Genomic DNA, 23,160 nt, shown 5'->3' with positions numbered 1-23,160 from the left:
AATCTCATTCCTCCTCCAAAACATTTTCCATGTACTGTTCACACAATTCACATTTTTCTATGTAATTTGCTCCTACCCTGTTCTAAAGATCCCACTTCCAGTTCTTTTATCTTTGTTACTATATTCAGTACTTCTAGTATGGTTGGTTTAGACTTTGATTTCCATTTTCTAGTGACTGTTTTATTTTTGGCAGCCACCAGAATTAAAGTCAGCAAGGATTACTATGTCTAGACAATTCTGATTCTGTATCATAGCTCAAAAATAATTTCCTTACTCACACTGATTTGGTTACCCAGTATTTCTGACAGAGTAGTCTGCCAAGAATTTTTTAAGTCTGCCAACTCATTACACTCCCAAAAAATATGTTGCCAATTATCTCTTTATTCCCTATCACACCTATAACATTTGCAATCTACCTGAAGAAAAATTCTTTGGAGTCTGTTTGAGATATAAAAATACTTATGCATGCAAATACTTCCAAGCAAAGATCCTAAATCTTCCAGACTTTGTTTCATTCAGGCTTGAGACTGCCTTCCCTATCAAGAACTGATATCAGAGTATAGACAAAGATAAATGAATAGGGGGATCCTAAGTGAAAGACTGGTAGAGTTTTTAGTAGAACCTAGAGCAGAAGCTACTGTTAAAAAAAGGGATAATTAGTAGGACATGTAAAATATTGCATGATAACTATAGAAATCAATCAAGTTAGACAGGATTAGGAAGACAGACTGGATAAGCAATTTACAAAGAAACAACAGAAGTATTTGGTTTTCTTGCTACTGAGAATAAGCCTGTGAGCTGACAGCCCTTGGGGGGGAAGAGGGCATTAATCTAATTTTATAGTTGTTTTTAATGCTGGATTGTGACATATCATCTCACCTAATTCCCTGTTACCTTAAGATCCTTTAATGCCAACCCTTAATATAGGATCGCTGTTATTGCATATGCAATAATATGCACTTTATTTTAACACCATTCCTCTAATGCAGCTCTCCGATTTAGTACAGTAATATGTTACAAAGTATCTTAATGGCTGTCATGAATTTATGAGCTGCTCTTGCCACTCACCTGACCAGTGTCTCAGCACTAAATATACTAAGGCACTGCAGGGACTGCCTCATGTTTACTGATCATCCCTTACTCCTAAATGTGTCTAACTCAATCTGTGCAATTACCTGCTTTGTCTGGAGGCACATATCTATACCTCTAATGGTGTCAGTAAACAGCAATATACAGTTATACATACTTATGCAAATATTTAAGAAAAACTCCCTAAGACTCCCAGGCACTTACCTAGAAGATTTCAGTCCTCTAGGGATATACTAGTATGTCCACTCACACTAGTATCTACACCCATAGCAGCACCAAGATATATCCCCATGCTGAATCACTAAGACTACAAACCCGAGTTCTAACATCACACTGACCTGCTTCAAATCGTAAAATTCTTCTATTAGGTGATCTATTTGTCAAACAGATACAGCATTCACCAGGTTGGATATGGAGAAGGTTGCAGTCAGTCATCTATCTGATGCTAGGATCAGAAACATTATAAGGGACTTTAAGAACATTCATAATACTGTCTCTTATAGATATCTAAGAGGATACCTTATTCATATATATAGGGCATTTAGAGACAACTACTTCTGGGAATGTTTGGGGTTATCAAACAGTACTAGAGAATCATCAGACCACCTATGTAGAAGATTCTATAGGAATGAGAAGTGTACTAACTGGTTCTCTGATAGAGTAAATGATGCGTAGAATAGACTACCAAATTACATTAAAGCAAGTGATAGTTTAGATATTTTTAAGAACAGCCTGGACACTTATTATGGGAACAAGTGTTTGGTATATTGGCAAGGTAGAAAAGCATTAATGCCTGTGCCTGAAATATATGTATGTATGTATGTATGTATGTATGTATGGATGGATGGATATCCCTTTTGTTGCCCATTTGAAGGTAAATGATCTTATAGGTTCATAGGTTCATAGGTAGGTACTAGGCTACTGGCCCTAGGGCCTATATAAGCCTAGCCAAATGGTACCCTGACTTTCACCACCCAAGAAAATTATTTTCCTGTGCCCCTGTCAAGCAGAACCACAGAAGTGATCCCTGGGGTGAATTTCCTATCTCCCATCCAATCATCAAGATTTTTCTTGAAGAGTGCTAATGACGAGCTTTGTTTGATATAGATAGGTAGTTTGTTCCAGAGTATGGGAAGTCTCTGGGAAAGGAATCTATCCCTCCAGCATGTTCTGTTTATTGTGGTGACAAGGTTTAGGTCCCTAGAGAGTGCAGCTCGGAGGGATTTGGATTTCTTTAAGTGGAGCATGTCCAACAGCTCTGGGTTTGATATAGCTTTGTACGCTAGTCAGAGATCGCCTCTAAAAAGGCGATATGCGACAGAGTAAAGCTGAAGTTTTTTGAGACAGTCTGCATAGGTCATCTGTTTGAGGCCAGTAATCCTCTTTGTGAGGTGTTTCTGGGGCTTTTCCAGTTATTGTAGATGTCTTGTGAGGTACATACCAAAAGGGGTGTAGTACTCTATAATGGGTCTAATGAGTGATGAGTAGAGGGGAACAATTACCTCTTTTTTCCTGAATGAGAAACCTTTTGTGATGAGGTGTGCCACGTAGAAGGATTTCCTGACTACTGTGGCGATGTGATTATCAAAGGCGAGACTACTGTCCACCTGTGTCCCAAGGTCTCTTATCACACTTTCGGTGTTAAGTAGACTACCGCCTATGTGGTAGTTCATGAGTACAGAGTTTTTATCAAAAGGGATGACAATGCACTTTTTGGCATTGAGCTTGAGGCCATGGCTTTAACACCAGGCATGTCTCAGTGAGGCCCTTTTGTAGGATGTCCACATCATTAGGAGTTTTGATTATGGCTCCTAGTTTGCAGTCATCTGTGAACTTTGTTAGCCAAAGACCTTCCGTGTTAGCCTGTACTTCAGAGAAGTAGATACCAAACAGGCGCGGACCCAGGACTGAACCCAGTGGTACTCCACTTGTCACTGGTCTGAAGTTGGATTTAGAGTCTGCTACTTTCACAGTGTGGGTTCTGTCAGTGAGCCAGTTGGCAACCCATCTTGTGACATAGGGATTTATACCTACTTTAGTGAGTTTATCTATAATTCCAGAGTGGGGGATGGTATTGAAAGCCTTGACGAGATCTAGATAGGCTGTATGAACCACCTTACTCTCATCTACGGCTTTGGTGACTGCTTCAAAGAAGTGTATCAGGTTTAGGAGACATGATCTGCATTTTACAAACCCAAACTGGGTAGGGTCCAGAGTTTGGAGATTACCAATGTCATTGTTTATAAGTTCCATAATGATACGTTCTATTGCCTTGCAGACCAGGCTCGTCAGGCTAATGAGTGGTAGTTCCCAGGGTCCGTGGTTGCTCCCCCTTTGTGGAGTGGGATAACCGTTGCTGTGCGCCATTCAGTGGGCACAAAGCCTGAGGTGAGGCTATGATTGAACATGGTAGTTAGGTGGGGTGCCAGTTTGTTCTGTAGTTCGTATAGAACACAGCCTGGGATGTTGTCAGGTCCCATGGATGCTGTGTTCTTGGCTTTGGAGAGTGTGTTTTTTACCTGTGCAGCCATGATTACAGGAACTTTGCATTCTTCCGGTATAGAGATGGGCCCTTTAGGGGGTGAGAGAGGGGTAAAGTTGGCACTGAACCTATCTGCCAGGATGCTGGCAATATCAGCTGGTTCTGTATATTTGGTGCCATTGTGCTGTAACTCAGAGCAGATCTGAGTGTTGCCATTGAGAGTCTTGACATAGCTATAGAATGCTTTGTGGTTATCTTTAGAATCAGTGGCGATTTTGTTTTCGTAACTAGCTTTGGAGGATTTTATGAGGTATCTCAGCATCTTACTGAGGCTGACCAGGGAGTTCCTCCAGTCATGGGATTTTACTTTTTTGCAACAGTTTCTTTCTTCTGTTGTAGTTAGTTCTACCCCAAGAGAGGTGCAGTGAGACACAGCTGAACTCTTTACCTATGTCTACAAGGAAGATAAATCACTAGTGTTGATCAGTGCTTGCTCTTTACCGAGAATGATGCTTAAGTTCGAAGAAAAAATAAATGGCTACAATGCTTGGCTTGTTAACTGTTGCCATTTCGAGGGAACCGGTATGTTTCTAAGCAGAAGCAGTTAGTCAACAGATCCTCTTACTTTGCTAGAGATAAGCTTTACTTCTCATCCTTTAGCGTTCACATGCTGCTTAGAACTTCTGCTTCCTCTACAGTGCCTTTTTTTAGGCAATGTTCATCTTATGCAGGCATCCACCTAGTAAATTCTAATGCAAACAATACCATACTTGGTCTGCTGTGTTCAGTACTAGGAGCTTAACCAACAAAATGTCTGAGTTTCACCCTACCTGACTCTCAAGGACATCCATATTTGCTTAGTTGCTGAGACTTGGCTGCAGAAGAACAAGAGCACTCCCTCCTCAGTCCTTTTAGGACTTCTGGGAACTGTGGGGGAATATCCATATTTATCAGGAACCCTACTGTACTGCATAACATCTTACATAATACCAACCTAAAACTTAAAGAGTTCCTAGTACGTCTTAACAAAACCACCTGCCATATAACTGTCAACTACAGTTCCCCTTCTATGTCCCCTTTAAAGTATACTAGGTATCCAAGTCAACTTATAAAGTTAATCATTAAGCCAATACCCTTCTTATTTGTGACTTTAATTAACCTCAGTCAAATGTCTGATCTACACAGTCACTAATAAATAAGCCCAGAGTGTTGTTGATTTTGAAAATATCAGATCTCTAGTGCAAATTGTTCCTATCCTGACCTGAGGTATAAACCTCCTTCATCATGTCTTTATCAGTTGCTGTGTCTCCTGCACCCCCTCAATATACCCCACCTCCTTTGTTAAATCAGATCACCTATCTAAAACCTTCAGCGTTAATACAAGCCCCTCCACCCACAAAATCCCCATCGTATATTGGGATTATACTAAAATCATCTTTACTGTTCCCAGTATCATGGACAATCACATCTACTACATCTCACCAAGCAAACCAAGCCATGATGACACCCCTTTGTTTATATACTCATTAATGTTTTCACAGCAGCTACATGCTTCTGAATACTCCTCAAGGTTTGGTTTCCGCTGTGAACATTAATTCTAGATGATTTGGTCAATGTTGTTGGGGCACTCTGACCTCATGTACAAAGTGGTATAAAGAAAGTCGATACTGATGCCAGTTATTAAATGTATTGAAAAGTCTGTTCTCATCTGCCACAAAATTGTGATGAATCCAGAAGTAAGTGTTTGTGATGAAGCTCTTATACAAATCAGCTCTACAGAAAAAAAAAGCTTGACTCTTTGTAAAATTTTCTACTTCCTCATTATAGAACTCATTTAAAAGCTTTAAGCAATGTCCTTCTGGGACTTCAAAGCTAGTTATAAACATTAGCATTCTCCAAAACTAAATATACTAGTTCCTTGGGTCCAGATAACATTTCAGAATGTTTGCTTACAAGTATCAATCACCACATAGCCCGGCCTTTTCTAAATCTGTTTAATGTTAGTCTCTGCACAGGCTATGTACCTGATATTTGGACAACTACTATAGTTGTACTTCCCCACAAATGACAGGCTTCATGACTGATCCCTTTAATTACAGACCTATTAGTCTTCACATTATCTGTAAAGCCATTGAATGTATTATTGCTGAGCTACTTAATAATAAGGTAGAAAACCTGTAAATGTTTGATCTGTATCACTCTGGATTTGTTAAATACAGGTCATGTGCAGTCAGCTTAGATGACTGCTTTGATGGGGTCACAAAAACCTTACTCAATGCCAAACTATTCACACTGCCTACCCTGCTTTTTCCATGACCTTTAACACTATTCCCCATGTGAGTATTGTAGAGAAACTCTCCAGCACCTGTTGTGTTTCACTTATCCTAAATGCTCAGAAGTGCAGCATGGTGTCATTTAGTAGAGTCCCCTGACCTCTCTCCATTTATCATAACTCTTGCATCCTCAGAAAACAGACTCTGTTAACAGAGACCTGGGTTCCTACATTCACAATGAGTTCCTTTTTAAGCACCATATCACCTCACTCCTCCCATATGGGCCCACTGGTTAAAACACAGTCATGTGGCTCATGGTTAGGGTTCCACCCTTCTATGTCAAGGAGCAATGCTATTGATCATAATATCTCATTTGTAGTTAGGAAGTCCTTCTATGTTGCACAGCCTATCCTTTGGGCAACTCTTTTAGGTCAAAGAATGCATTTGTCCCTCTATTGTACTCCTCTAGTAGATGCATCTTTAAATACAATATTCCTTTTGAAATGTACATATTTAAACACATTGAACAATTTGAAAGGTCCCATGGATTCTTAACTAAAAAGTCTCAGTATTAAGTCACTTAAGCTATCATGACAAGTTAAAAGCTTTGTTCCTCTACTCTGTCTCATACAAGCACTTGACAGGCAGCCTTTACTTAGCATTTTATGTTAGAAAGACTCGTTTTTGGTCTTCTCCACCTTCATAGAGAAAACAGTCTACCAAATACCTGATCCAAGGATCAAAGCTTCTATTGTACGATTAACGACACCTGGCAGTGCAATATGTTTATTACTCACTGTCTTTCTCATCTTAGAAACAGACTTCTCATGCACATCAAACAATGTATTTTCCTGAATACCATTAAAGCTAAGCTTAATAATTGGCTAGGTAACCACAAATTCTTGCCTGGTATTAGTATGAAGGACTTTCTATCCAGCCGGAGCTACTCTACACTTATGACTACAAGGGTAATGTGGATAAGCTTCTCAATGGTACTGCAGCCATATTCTTATTTTTAACCTACCACTCTAGTAAAGCTGTGAATGGTTTTAAGACTTTTGACAGAAACACTATAGATAACTGATAAAGCTTTTGTGTTTAAATTAGACATGTGAGCAAAATGTAGTATAATGACTCAGACTGTATTCAAAATGTAAACTGTAAACTAAGCAAGTTAGAATGGATGCTACTGTTGTACACTAAGAACAAGCTAAAACCATCAGTACACACCCTACTGTTTGATATCTGGGCAAAAGACCAATGGAAGTATCGTACTGTTTGCGAGAGCCATTCTGCAAAGTAGCATCCTCTAGGAGGGGATGTTATACAAGAAATTACAAGCAATAACTGAAATGATTTAAAAAAGGCAATTAAGTTAAAGTAGAGCCAAATCAGGAAAGATGAAATCAAACAAGATGTAATATGTTTCTAATTTATGGAAATCAGTTACACAAAACACCAATTATTAAAAGAGCTTTGACAAAAAAAGTTGAAAATGTACAGATACAGAAAAAAATACTATTAGTACTCATAGTGAAGTCATTGTACCTACACTGACTGCATCTTAAGAAAAAATGAAACACAAAAGAAGAAGTAAAGCTGAGAAGAACAACAGAATATATTGGTTATAAATAAATTATATGTAATTACCATAAAAATATAAAGGACTGAGGTCAAGAGATATCTGTACATTTGGATATTAGAAAAGCACATAATGATATGTAAATGAAAAATCCCATGCAAATAAGCAGCATTGAATATGCAGATACAGGAGGCTAAGATGATGCAGCAATTCAGACATATATAAAATGCAACATTGTATGTCCGAACTCAGCCATTTTAACACCATGTTAAGCATAGTAGCAGCAGTAGCGCAACAACATGTTGTTGGCCACTGTCAGAGGCAGCACTGGTGCTGCATGTCATGACCACCTACTCCAGTAATGACAATGCATGCAGTGACTCACATAAAGACACCTAACAGAACAGTAGATAGCCAAGTGCTTCAGAGTTGACAGGGATGCACTACTGGCCCTATTCAAACTGTGCTGCCCATAAGCAGAACTGAAGAATTTGCAAGGTATGCCTATTCCTGTAGACACAAAGTTATGTGCAGCATTGACCATCCTAGCTACGGAGATGTTCAAGTGACTTATGCGGAGCACATTAGGAATATGAATACTTATTAGGAAGGAATACTTAAACAGGGCCTCAACGTGATGTTACAAGATCCGGAGGAACATATATGGTTCCCAAGGACACCTGAGAAGAACACTAGCACCACATATAAATTTTATGAGACTGCATGCTTCCCTGAGTTTCTGGTACCACATATTGTACCCATCTTATTATTAAGGCCCACTTGATCCACAAGGGCAGAGATACCCTAAAAAATAAAGACCATCATTCCCTGAGCTGCCAGGTAGTCTGTAATGTTCATGATTATATCTTCAATGCTTCTGTATGTCACATAGGCAGTTCACATGAATCACATATTTAGCACATATCTTACCTATATAAAAGTTCCTATGAGGGAACTTGCCACAGGGTCAGCTGGTTGTTAGTTACACATTCATAGTAAACAGAATGGCCTGCACATACAGGGAGCAGGCATGCATGCTGGAAGCAGGCCACATCTAATGCTGTAGATTATGTCTTGCAGGTGGTGCTGGATATGCCATGAATGATGATCCCATTTGTAAACCACTAGCTATGATAAAATTTTCACACAATATTGCACATGTTGAAATAAAAAAATATTGTGGAAAGAGTCTTTGGACTTCTGAAGGGTAGATTCCACTCTCTAGACACCACTGGTGGTGGCCTATAATATAGCTCAAAGATATGCAGTGTAATATTTGTAGTGTGTGCCATGCTACACAACAGGGTCTTGTCTAAACAGGTGATGCAGTCATACAATACTATGTCAGGACAGGCCATAAATGACAAAGCAGCAGCAGCACTATGGTAAGGAGTTGGTACAATGGAGATGCAGAGCCACAACTGAGGCAGTGATGTATGGAGTGTAAGTACTGGGTTACACAGCACATGTGTTACTGTCCTCTCACTGTATATGGTATTTTAATCCTGTAGGTATGTAAGGCCATGTCAGTCTCCTGCTCTGTTTGCTAATGGTATCCCATGCTATATCCAGTGACTACTATACCCCCCTCTCCAGACATATACAAGTGTGCCAAATGAACATGTGGTGGCCCTGCATGCAACATATGTGCATGTATTGGTTCTTCTGATCCTGCACGCTTTCATATACATGTGGCATCAGATAATATCTGTGTACTACTACTGCATGCCCTGTATCTGAGGTAGAGTACCCACATGTGGCTGACCTTTGCATACGTCTCATTTATACAAGCAGCAGCACACTGAACCTCCCTACTTCTATCTGACAAGCACCACAGGCATTGCAGGGATGCAACAGCTACATGAGTAGCCCAGGTCACCTTCCTTCTCTCTCTCTCTAATGTTACACACACACACACACACACACACACACACACACACACACAAAACTTTTGACAGTAACTCCAATAAGTTCTGTTCATTTGTTTTAAAACATTTTTTGCAAGATAGTAATGCTGCTTCATATCACACTAACACTGGAAACTTAATGTTGCAGGAATGTTAATGATATGAGATGGCACTAATCTCAGTGGATTGCTTACCCTGCACACTACACTAATCCTACCTAGTGGTGCAAGCCATGCATGCACCGTTTAACATGAAGCATGTAATTAAAAAAAAATTGTGGATAACCAAGACACGTAACACAACCAATACCCAAAGAAAAGCACCTCCAGAAGGGCTACTACAACCAAGAACTGATTTCCAAAGATAAAAATAATGAAATAAATGTTTATTTACTGCTTTCATCTCACAGTTAAGACTTCATCAGAATAAAACACACTGTTCAAAAACCCATTTAAATAACTGTCCCTACTCTACTATTGGTTCAATTAAAAACATCATCATAATTACTTAATTTCCCATTGCTAGGGTTTTTTTATGCTCAAAGTTCTTAAAGTGCCAGACAAGTTATTTTGGCAGGATAACAAATTATAAGGTAAATGAAGACAGAGTATTTTAGTCTAAATTTCATCCCCTCTTAAACTTTACTTGAGTTATTTAATGTTGACTGGAATAACCAATTAGTTAGAAGATCCACATATCTTTCACTTTAAATATATTTTTATGATGTCTTTTAAGACTCCTTTGCATCAATGAAATATGTTATTAATGGCTTGGGAAATACTTTAGCTGGCCTTTTTACAGAGGGTCCACTCTATAAAATTTATAATCTTCATATATTGTTTTGCACATTTCATAGGTTCATAGGTTCATACTAGGCTATCTGCCCTAGGGCATTTATAAGCCTAGCCAGAGTATGTTTGGCTTTCGCCACCCATTTTAAATTAATTTTGCTATGCCCTTTTTTGAGGTTAGTATACTGTGCCTCTGTCTAACAGTGACACAGAAGTGATACCCGGGGTAAACCTACGATCTCCCATCCACTCATCAAGATTCCTCTTGAAGAGGGTCAATGAGGGACTCTGCCTAACCTGGACTGGGATTTTATTCCAGAGTGAAGGGAGCCTCTGGGTTATGAATCTGTCCCTCCAACATGTCCTATTTATTTCAGTGCTGAGGTTCAAGTCTCTCGAGCGTGTAGCTCGATGGGATTTGGATTTTCTGAGGTGCAGCATGTCCCTTAATTCCGGGTTGGACATGGCCTTATACGTCAGGCACAGGTCACCTCTGAGCAGGCGGTATGCCACTGAGTAGAGCTGGAGTTTCTTTAACTGGGCAGCATGTGGCATCTGTTTGAGCCCTTTGATCCTCTTGGTGAGGTACTTTTGGGGTCTTTCCAGTTGCTGCAGGTGTTTGGTAAGGTACATCCCAAAAGGGGCATTGCACTCGATTATGGGCCTGATGAGGGATGAGTAAAGAGGAACGATGACCTCCCCTAATCTAGATGTGAATCCCTTCATGATTAGGTGGGCTATATAAAATGTTTTTCTAACCACTTTGGCCACGTGGTTGTCAAATGAGAGATTGCTATCAACTTGGGTCCCCAGGTCCCTAATTACTTCTTCTGTACTTAATGGATTACCACCTATGTGGTAATTTGTGGGCACTTTGTTTTGCCAAAGGGATGACTATACACTTTTTGGCATTTAGCTTGAGGCCATGGCTCTGGCACCAGTTGTCTGTTTCTATGAGGCCCTTTTGGAGGATGCTTGTGTCGGCTGGAGAGTCGATTATGGCGCCCAGTTTGCAGTCATCTGCGAACTTGGTCAGCCACAGTCCTTCCGTGTTGGCCTGTGCCTCCAAGAAATATATACCAAACAAGAGAGGTCCCAGGACTGAGCCTTGTGGGACACCACTTGTAACTGGTTTGGAGTCTGACATGGCTCCAGCAATTCTAACCATGTGGGTTCTGTCCTTGAGCCAGTTTGCAACCCATCTAGTGACATAGGGGTTTATACTTAAGCTGGTGAGCTTATCTATAATGCCAGAGTGGGGTATTGTATCGAAGGCTTTTGCGAGGTCCAGATAGGCTGTGTGGACCACCTTCCCTTTGTCAATAGCATACCTTTTTACCCACACCAGTCCTTTTATAGATTTAAACAAAATGTTTGCCTTTATCGGAAGTAATAGATGTCCAGAATTTCCAATAACAGGCTTAGATAATTTACTGTGTGGAAGAATTGAGACCACCCACAGAAAATGTCTTCAAGGCAGCCAGCTTAGAACTATAGGATTCCTACCTGGTCATATGATCACTCTGAAGCTTGGAAATAAATTAAAAAGGTCTCAGTCGAGTAAGTGCAGAATCGTTTTGACTGCAGGAGTCATCCTTCCCAGCTACTCACAAAAGAAAGTTTGACTTCTATTCAGGAATCTATAAGCACAGCCCTATGCTTTTAAGTACTTTTCATTAAAAGTACCATTTACAGTTCATCATTCATTATCAGGTGCATCAGATTTTGAGATCCTTTGTAGAGACAGTTCCTTTAACCAGACTACTTTGAAAGTCCTCTCTTTCAAAGAGATTCCCCATATTTAGAAGATTCTTCAAGTGAAAAAATTCTGGCTCCCATAACTGAGATAGTCTTTGAAGACTCATTCTGGAGATACACAGACCCAGTAAACTATGTCCTTTAATGTCTTTCTTTACACAAATAAATGAGAGGCACATTAACAAGGGAGCTTAAGTCAAAGTGTATAAAATTGTACAGGCCTCCTCAGCAACTGAGAAAAGGCACTTAAAGTTCCCGTCCGAGAGTCCAAACAGTTGATTTTGCTTGAGAGCTACAGTCCTGACATTAAACTTTGAGCAAAATTGCTCATAAAACATTTTTTTTGTGTGCGTGTTTCATAGTCACTCAACCATCTACCCAACTTTTTTTTTTATTTTTTTGGTTTTGTTTTTGCCTTTGAAGCCATGGTTAGTTAAACAGCAACATCACCTCATTTTTTCAGAATTGCTATCACAATTCAGTTCTTTCTTAAACAAGTACCCACGTTAGAGTGGATAGTTTTCCTGCTTCAAGGAGACCATCAGTGTCAAACTAACTTACTTCCATTGAAAATTTGAGTAATCTCGCTCTTGGGAATAATGTCATTTTATAGAATTTGTCAAGATCAAAAAGGTGCCTAAAGCTATTAGGAATCTATGAAAACATTTTATAGTATTAAGTGTTTTTCATTACAAATGCCTACATCTTGTGCAGGGAGCATATGTGTGACATACAGTGCCTATAAGAGCTGAAGGTTTTGGTATACTGGCAGGACGTTGGGCTATCTTTGGCAGGAGACCACTTAGGTGAAGAAAACTTTAACACTGATAAGGAAGGACATGATAACTGTATTGAAATGTGCCATCATATCAGTGACAATCGTTAAAAGCCAGAGTCTAACAGAATGACATTTAACCAGTACTGAGTGTCTGACACTTCTTCAGTATCACATGGAATGATTTATCTGGAAAGGGAGTAAAAGTCATTAAATGCATATGACAAACTTTCATACTCGTGTATTTAAGGGTCTTCTCTTGTACTTCCTAGAATTCAAAAGATTCTTCCATTTAATGGGTATCTGCTCTCCTGTACAGGACAATACTGCACAGGGACATGAAGTTTATTTACTTAGTGTCCTTTAACTCATCTTTAAACTATCTTATTTTGGTTAGTAATAACATTAAGGCAGGCTCTTTCTAAGGGACTTTATTAATATTTAAGATTGCAAAAGCCTCACATTGTGTGTGTGTGTGTGTGTGTGTGTGTGTGTGTGTGTGTGTGTGTGTGTGTGTGTGTGTGTGTGTGTGTCACACCAGAAGTAAAAACAGAAAAAAAAAAACACGACTTCAGAATTCCACAGTGGATGAATGAATGTTCATTTAATTTGTATTGTAAATGGAGTATTAGAGTCTACATTTCAATCTAGCAGGAAAGGGCTGTAAAAATAAGGCAATGAACAGATGGTACATAATTGTAATGAAACACTTTCACTTTGATCTCTGTGATCTGTTAAGCCATCATATTAAATGAATTGTCAGTGTCTCAACAGGTAGCTCATTTACATTTAATACTGGAAGCACAGAACACTGTGGATTTCATTCCCACACCTCATGATTGACTTCATTTTGTTTTCCAGTATTGAAACTGCAGAGCAGCACAGGGGGGGTGCACTCGAGTGCTGTCCTTCAGATGAGATCAAAAACTGAGGTCAAAACTGCTAAGCTGTTGGTAGCATATGTGGATGTAAAATATCCCAAGATCTTACCAAAAAGAGTAGGGGTATTTATTTAAAACTTAACAAAAATAACAAGTTAGTTAAACAGAATAATTTACATATCTGCAGCATGTATAGCCTATGTTTTTATAATTATATATAAAAATAACACATTTCAACCCTCCACCTTTTTACCCATAAACAAAACTTATTGTTTTAATGTCTGTAACATCCCATTTCTTGTTACACAAAAGTTCACTGCAATGAGCTTTCCAATATAAACCAAACACTCAGAAATGCTTTCCTATCTAAATGTACAGCCTGAGATTTATCCGTCTTATTATACACAATCACAAAAAAGTGGCATTCCCAAACATCCTAGACATTTAGTCACTTCCTTAATTGCTACCTTTATACTTTCCTGTAATCCCACCAAAGGATGCACCATGTAAAAATTCCCCATTTTTGCTTTATATCATATGTTCATAATACTACCAAACCCTGATGGCCTGATTTAACAGCTCAATAATTCCTTTTATAATTCACTCAACTCACCACTATCAAATACCATTGCTTCCCCTCTTTTTGTAAGGTTTTCTTGGTTTAATTTGTGTCAAGTATTTTGGGTTTCTAATACCACTGTGGGAAGGAAGGGACCCCATCCCTAAGTAAGGGTATGATTAGAGTTCATGAAATTAGTATTGTTTCAGTCTTTGATGTTAGCCACGAGTGCTCTTCTCAGCACCCACAATGTGGCCAGAATTGCTTCCTTCTGTAATTCATACAGGTTTGCACGTACTGGTAGCATATCTAGGTATGACTGTAAATACTTTTTAATTAGACCCATTGCTCCTACAACTATTAGAACTGTGTGGGTATCTTTCTTCCAAATTGCTCTTGTTTCTGCCTGCAAATCCTGATTATTTTATGACTTTGTGTCTCTCTGTGATTTTGTTTCATATGATTAAATTTTCTTAATGTCAAACAAAATGTTCAGACAAAAATAAGATTGAACATACATAACATCACATGACTTAAAAATCGAATGAGTGAAACATCGAAAAAGGAAAACAAATTCCTTTCCCAATGTTTACACTAAACTACGCTCAAACCACTAGCTTCAAATTTATCTGAATAGTGGCAGTGTTATGTGAAGGGTTTTTTAAGGTACGGTCTAGAGTTAGGGTTGGTGTGGGGGCAGGGTTAGGGTTAGCACACATTACTAAGGTGAGCTGGGGGTTTCAGCATGGAATCTAACAATAATTGCATATCCTTCTGCTCTATATTCACTTTATTTTCATCTGACTGCATGTTATACACCATTACAGCTTCCACCAAATGTTGTGATGACTTACTTCCATATTTTCGCAGGAAAGGGCTTTCCAGTTCTACCTGCCAAAAAAGTACGAGACTTTCCCTGATGCAATGGCCACATTTTTACTAGTCAGTTTCTTAGGTTTCCCATGAGAAGATGCACTAGCCAAGAGGGACTAACCTGATCAGTAAAGTATGTATAAATAAAGATAACATAAAACGTTTTAAATCTTTAAGAAATTTCATAAATGTAAACAAATATAGCACTACTATTCCCCATATTACTTGAGAGAGTGGAGAATAACTTTTCCCACAAATTTTCAGTGGAGTTTGTTAAAAGTTATGCAAATGTTCTGTCATAACACATACGGTTTGTATAGCTATGGCACACTGAAAAAGGATATTGGAAGCCAAGCTGTATTCTCTTTTCTACTATTTGGCAAATGCTGCCATTTCCTGGGAGGCTCTCCATGAGTGATGTGCACTGAAACTTTTTTAAGGATGGGGTAGTCCTAGAAATGATAATGCACTTGTCAGGGCTTTTCATGAGGGCTCAGCATAGTGTATGCACAGCAGATGGCAGAGATATGCAAAATCCCAATAAGCATCCCTAATACAGACCTTATGGTCTAGCTGATGCATGTCTGCTATGTCTCCAACAACTGCAAAATTTCAGGGGTCATATGCCTACTTGGAACTTTAGCACCTCCGTTTTAAGTAGTTGCAATGATTAAATCAATAAGTGTTCAAAAGACCTAAAGACTCCTTTTGAAGAAATATAAATTTAGCAGTTAACTCTCTAAAAGTGCGATCCTTACCATCGCACTAACTCTGCAAACACACATTATCTACCCTGTGACTAGAGGCATATCAACTTTCATTGGTTAGGAGGAAAACGCATCTTCCTAATGACAGGACAATATTTAATCGAAAGTGGGTAGCATTATAGGCAATGGCTGACTAACATTACTATTTACAGCATGTGACAGTGTGAAATGCGACTTTTACATGAGCACACAGAACATTGCTATGGAGTACTGCAGGAAGTAAGTTTGTTATGGAATACTGTAAAAAGGCGTTTAGTATGGAATGCTGTAGGAAGGGAGTTTATTATGGAATACTGTAGGAAAGGAGTTTGTTATGGAATACTGCAGAAAGCAGTTTGTCATGGAATACTGTAGGAAGGGAGTTTGTTATGAAATGCTGTAGGAAGGGACTTTGTTATGGAATACTGTAGGTAGATGGTAGCTTTGTTAAGGACAATGTCATAACTTGTCTACAGAGCAGAGGATGATTCACAGATACCTGTACTCATTCAGATTTGAGTACTGGACAATGGTGAAATGATTTAATATTATCATTTGAAGCTAATAGCACAGTATTAACTTGTGAAGCTTTTCTCTCCAGGTCACTAATGAAAGGAGTGTATGCCTTATTGGACCATCTAGTTTAACAAATATCAATTAATCAATCAATAAATATACAAATACATACATACACGCACACACACACACACACACACACACACACACACACACACATATATATATATATATATATATATATATATATATATACCAACTCAGAGATCGCCATACCATGGAGAAAAGGGAATATTCCTAGAAACGGCATCTGAGATTTAGTCTACGTGAGTTTGTTCTTTCGGCCATTCAGTCTTGGCATTTCAGGACTCACTCTAGCAGGCATAGCCGGCCTTAGGCATAGGCCAACTAGGCGGCCGCCTAGGGCACCGCTCTACAGGGGCGTTTTCCAGTATTTATTTGGTGTAGGTAGACCAAGATAGGGGCACCAGGTGGTGTGGTAGAGGGCACTGTGGAGCCCTTTTGCCTAGGGCACCAGTTGACCTAAGACCACTCCTGCTAGGTCCTGACATTTTCAATAGTTACTACACACACGCACACACACGCACTCACACTCGCATACGCACACACATAAAGAGCTTTATTTGATATTACCATGAATTCATACCAAAAATGTATAGCTTTCTCTTTGTAATTTACAGATTCTTTGCAGTATTGTCAATTCAAATAAGTAAATGACTTGTTGATATCGTAAGGCCTGCAGTAATAACTTTCATTGGCTAGCTGAAAAGCAGACTTCCCTGCAATAAGACAATTTTTATACAAAGGTACCCTCCCCCATTATATGCACAAGTCATATTCTTTGAAAGTGTTGCTCCATTCAATATCTTGGTGTGAATCTGATTTATGGAAATACTGGGTCATGTGATGCATTAGTGTGAAAAGGTCTCTCATGATGTCAATACAAGGTATCATAATTTGTAGACCACCTTTGCAAACATTTTGTACCAACATGTCACATCATGCAAAGTGCAACATAACTGCTATTAGAAGAGGGGAGCTTTTTGTTAAATGCCATCATCATCTTGGCATATTTCCGTTTTGGCCTAGTCACTGGAATCTGCTTTTCATAAAGTAAAAGGGTTGACATTGTGCCTTTCAGCATCATCTGTCTGCCTTTTAATAACTAAGATGCCAGCATCACTTGGGTAAGGTATGTCTACAGCATACGGTTTCGCAATAGGAATTTCTTCATTTCTATTTTAATCAATTATTTTAAGTTTACTTAATGAGTCCTTAAGTAATATCTGTACTGATCCTTGAAGTTCTTTCTCAGTCATAACCAGAGTCATAATAGCAAGGACAAATGCAATATAAAGGGCTATGTTAGAATAAACAGCTTGTCTTTGGGAGGTGGAAGGTACGACTGCATACAAAGAAAAAACATGCATATAGTAAGAAGAACATAGAAACTGACCAAGCTATTATCATACACCAAGACTGATCCTTCAGTCCTATATTTGTATAGTAGCAACTCTAGTTATTGCATCACTGTATCAAAATATTTGGATTTAATTAAAAAAAATCTACTGTTGGCAACCATTATCTGAACAGCATGTTATGCAGAAAATTATTAGTATCATGATGTCGGACACTGTCAATGTGATCTGTGACATAGCCCTAAACTTTAATCTTAACCCTAAGTACAGCACTTAGCATATCCCTAACATGCACGCCTTGTGTGACGTGGAGCAACATTAATGCTAAGTGTAGCCTTTAGTCACCATGCACCTCCCATGTGCTGTGACACCCCCACAGACAAACACATACACTCCCCATACTTATGTATACCAATGCCACAATCACACAGCAGCAAGGTAAAGGCATATGCTACTGACACTAAAAATAGCTCTCAGCGAATTTATTCTGTGACATCAACACTCTCTGAAAGAGTGCCTGAAAAGCTGACAGGGTCGCTTGCAAATTGCTGTGTGTATATATTGCAAACAAGGCACACTTTTATTTAAATTTCTCTCAGAGATATCATGGCTTGCTGAAGCCAGACTACTTCTACAACTATCTAAACTAATGTGTGCAATATAATCCCATACATAACTTGCTTAAGAGTTAGGAATACTCCTCTAAGAACAACCATTATTATAGTTCTATGAGCTAACAGCTGAAAAGTATACATACATTTATTAAGCACATGGTGGCAACATCTGAAGAAATGCACACATTTTAAATGCAATGCAGGCTGGGGAGTAACAGTATAATACTGTGAAAACAAAATGAAAATTTCTGCCACTCCTGTTTTAAACATACCCATGTAAATAGCAATCCTATATGTTCGCTGATTTAACTGCCAGATTTCTGTTACTGTAACTGTTGTTTATACTTACATTGGCCTGGGATATGGCTGAAAAGGGTTACCAAACTAGCCCACTCAGTTAACAATTGTGAAATAAGTCCATCAGTCCATTCATCCATCCATCTATCCTCTACTTAAATGTACTTGCCATCTGCCCGCAAAGCATAAATATAATGGCCAGGCCGTGTACAGAAAATAAGTAAAATCTGGTGATGGCAAGAATCTAGTGTATGAAATACAGGCACAGACTGCGAAATGAGCTTCACCCAGCTAATAGGCCCAGTTGTTTTTCTACTGAATGTAAACTTGCTTAATTGGTGATGGAGCAGGCCAGAGACTCCTTCAGCCAGCCTTACCCTTCTGCTAAGACATCACTATAAACCATCACCTAAACACGGCAGCCCTCACAAGTTATCAAAAATAAATTAATAGATGATGTAAAAGGGAAGAAGAACTTACTTTTTAAAAGAGGTTCCCTGAAGAAAGCTGCCTCTCTCTTCTCATTCTGCATCATTGTACTTATAGCAGTTGAAATCTACAAAACATTTCAAAGTATCCGAACTGCAGGAAGGAAATGGCTTCCTGCCTGAAGAAGGGCATTTACGAATAAAGTAAGAGCCTGTTTATCTGAGGATTTGGCAGAGCATGAGCAGGAGAAAAAGTGACGTGACCAGATTAGGATAAAGTCAGGTTCTTGAAGGAATAATTCTATTTTTCTGATTTACTCATTTTAATTCCGTTGTCCTCTCCCTGGGTAATTTTCAAACATAACTATTCCGAACCAGAAAGAGAAGAAAAAATGTTTCAGCTGAATCCAAATGTTAAACATTTTTGGGGAGACAAGCATGCAAAAATGTAGTACACTATGCAACCTAAATACAGGATACACAAAAATAAGTGCCACAAAGCAAGAAATTGAAAGACGTAGCAACGCATACAGCTATCCCTTGGAAAGCCTGATACCATGAAGCTATGTTATGTACATATAACAGGCATGCGGTGGTCTGACTCTACAGTACAACATGTTTTGCTTCCTGAGCTGTCTTAAAATGCATACAATCATACATCAGTACAGACAATGCATACAATGTAAAGATGGGCACACTCAAGTATAAATGCATAATATTAAGCAGTAATTATCATATCAGATACCACTCACATGTACATGTGTATGTATACAAGATAATACTCAGCAGTAATTATATCAAGACACAATTCACATATACATATGTATGTATATAAGAGAAGGGCATCATCAGACTAAATACAAAGACTATAAGGTTAAAATAATAGTATGTTACAGGGGAAGAACCGAGTTTAACAGTTCATCCGAAGATATAGCTACTACTGCAAGTTCAGCATGTGTGCCATATGATGTTACAAGCTTACCACATTATACTGGTGGGGCAACTGAAAGTGAAGTTATCTATACAGGAATTATTTGTTTTAATAAATTAGTATCTTAGGCGACTCTTAAGGGCTACAAAGTTTATATGGCCCCTGACTTTACAATGCAGCATATTTCATACCCTGGCACGATGGCTGAGTATGGTTTGTCATTGAGAGAATTCCCAGCCTTGTAATTTGACGGAGCACATAAGAGTGGTAATGAGAATAAAGCACGGCAGATATCTGGGTAATTACTCAGAAATAGGCTGCCCACTTGGTTCAGGGGAGGGGAAAGGAGACACTGCGTGGAGTCAACTTCCATTAATTTGTGTTCTTATTTACAGTGCATGAAGGAAACCATGGTGGTGCAGCGGTAACATTGTCGCCTCACAGCAATAGGTTCTGCCGTTTGATTCTCGGCTGGAGTGCCTTCTGTGTGGAGTCTGCATGTCCTCCCCGCGGTCGAGTGGCGTTCGAAAGACATGCGTGAATGGGTGTGCCTTCGTTGAAGGTTGGGCATCGAGCTGGCATCTTGGCACCATAAAAATTTACTACCAATCATTAGCAGACCGGAGTTCAGCTGTGGCGACCACTACCCAGGAAAAGACAAAAGAAGAACAACAACATTTACAGTGCATGAAGCTTAAATGTGACCTGAAGTGCAAGAATGCATTTTTGCCATTTCAGTCTGAATGGATTCCTTTCTCCTGCATTTCTTTGCAAATGTGTCAGCTGTTTGTTTCAGTGAGTGATACACTCTGATACATCCTGTTGTGTATTTGCACTTGTGTACACAGTCATCATACATTTACACATACACACAGCACAGCAATGTAGTGCACTGTATGTTTGTTCACTGCTATATGTCTAGAACAGATGTACCACTCTGATACTCATGTCCGTATGTCACTTATGTACACACATAGTGCATATCCTACAGACTCTGTGGTTAATAGGTCTGCATGGTTTTGGCACAGGAGTCTGAAGATATTTCTGTATCATTCATTTTTTTATCTAACCTTTCAAGCAACATTATTCAGGTAATATTTGAGACATTGCAACAAAAGTTCCTATTATTTCATTTTTCTTTTTTTTTTCTTTTTCTTGTTTTTCCTGTGATCACTCAGCCTTCTCTAACCAGGCAAATTTAAAGAAACCAGATTCAGCAAATAAGAATGCAGAAGGGTTTACTTGTATGAAGCAATGCATAAACAGTAAAAGAAGACAGTGCAAAGGTTGTGATGATGCTGATATTGTACTACTCTAAAATGGCTACGCAAATTAGAGAGATCTGATTGGCTAGTTAACCACAGATACAGTGATGATACTGCACAGTAACTTGATTGTAAGCAGGTCAAACACAGAAGGAAAAACAATAACATTATCAGAATTTAGTCACTGTACAACAATGAACAGTTACCAAAAATGATTCTGAAAAATTACACTTAGAAGTCAAAAAATCTTACAGACCTACCTTCATTACAAGTGCAATGCTATTACATTATGTAATTTATATTGTATTGATATGTTAATTTATTTACATAGATTTTCAGTCATTTACTATGTTTTATATATATATATATATATATATATATATATATATATATATATATATATATATATATCTATATATACTTTCTACTTTCTATATCTTTTACACCCAGGCAGAGACTGAAATGGTGCATTTGGATCAGTGGTCTACCATGGTTAACAAATAAATAAATTGTATTCACCTTCTGATTTGCCCCAACCCTTAAAATAACTTTAGAGTACCAAAACTTGACAGATACATTTGGGAAACATGGCTAGGCTTAGATACTCCCCTGGTGTTGTTAGCCTAGTATACACCTATGAACCTATGTAAGTGTGAGAGGTTAAGGAGAGCTGCTGCTATGGAGCAGTAGTTCCATTTGGTAAGCAATGCAAGGTAAATACTAGGGTGGATATATATATATATATATAGATATATATATATAGATATATATAGATATATATATATATATAAACTGACGGAGTCAGTTAGATATGTAGGTTTGACATGGGGATGTTTGAAGTATGTACAAGTGTCTCTCTCTGTTCCAGGAATGTCCATAGTTTTTCTGTTGTTTATAAACAGGAATGTTAAGGATTTCACTTGGAAGACATTCCTGTAATGCTTATGCAAGGGCTAATAAGGCAAGGGCAGTAGATGAGAATCAGTTTGCAGGAGTTATGAGTATAGACGTGCTGTCAGCCTGAGAGGAGAACTGATAATGACCAGTCTATCATTTAGGGAAAGACTGGAGTGACTATATAAGGGAACAAGGCAGAGGAGGTATGGGTAAATGTAAGGAGCACATTTACAGGGAGCTAGCTGGCCCACTGCAGGGTAATGTAGTGGTGGTCAGTATTAAGTGAGTAAAGGATGAATCAGCAAATTTTGCTGAACCAACTTTGAAGCTCACTCCCCTGGTGCTTGTCAATTATCAGCCAATTGGCCAGTTTGTTTCGCATCTCTTGGGCAAGGGTTAGCTGGAAGGAGCCATCATTCAGACTGCCATTAGGAGTAGGTTGTGATTTTTTTTCTTTTTATGCTGTATTATCCATACAGGCATCTATCAAAGCATCAAGAAGGGGGCGTGCAATGGGCTTACTCTGAAAGACCCCCCCCCCTTACTTCCACATGGGATGTTCCTTACAAGCAACCCTAACCCTCCCTCACAGCACAGGAGTTGGTTTCCACAGTCTCCACCAGGGATGTCACAACTACCCAGTGTGCTTCTATGTGTACAGAATCTTCTCCATCTGCTGGGACAGGCAAGCAGTCCATGATCCTTCACTCATCCCCCATCCCTGCCTAGCTTCACTGTTGCAGGGTCCCTATTCAAATAGTCATCTGCAAACTTAATCAACCAGAGCCTTTTGGTATTGACTTTTACTTCAGAAAAATAGATGGCAAACAGGAGTGGTCCCAGAAAAGAACCCTGGGGGACTCTACTGGTGACTGGTCTCTTTATGGAGGTAACATCCCCTATTTTAATTATCTGTGTTCGTCTGTGAGCCAGTTAGTAGTCCACTGGGTGACATCGGGATTTATTCCCAGTTTATTTAGTTTTTCTACTAGCAATGTGTGGGGAATTGTGTCAAAAGCTTTGGCCAGCTTGAGGTATGCGGTGTGTACTATTTTGC

At 38.9% G+C, this 23,160-nt stretch overlaps 1 protein-coding gene across 3 annotated transcripts in view; it reads right to left on the bottom strand.

Moving 5' to 3' along the window:
• LOC122791593 (synaptotagmin-2-like) overlaps positions 1–23,160 on the bottom strand; it is a 535,724-nt gene that overhangs the window by 448,241 nt on the left and 64,323 nt on the right. The window contains exon 1 of one of the 3 annotated variants that reach the window (XM_044059372.1): positions 19,063–19,165. The exons of 1 other annotated variant lie outside the window; for it this stretch is intronic. In XM_044059372.1, coding sequence (XP_043915307.1) covers positions 19,063–19,117 — 55 coding nt within the window. In that variant the 5' untranslated portion in view covers positions 19,118–19,165. Of the gene's footprint in view, positions 1–19,062; positions 19,166–23,160 lie in introns of those variants that run through there. One more of the 3 variants, XM_044059370.1, reaches the window with a different exon arrangement.

This window comes from Protopterus annectens, chromosome 17.part0 (assembly GCF_019279795.1).
Source record: "Protopterus annectens isolate FY-2018-M chromosome 17.part0, PAN1.0, whole genome shotgun sequence".
Taxonomy (NCBI): Eukaryota; Metazoa; Chordata; order Ceratodontiformes; family Protopteridae; genus Protopterus; species Protopterus annectens.
The sequence above is the reverse complement of the archived record's forward strand: the minus strand, read 5'-3'. Positions and strand labels throughout refer to the sequence as shown.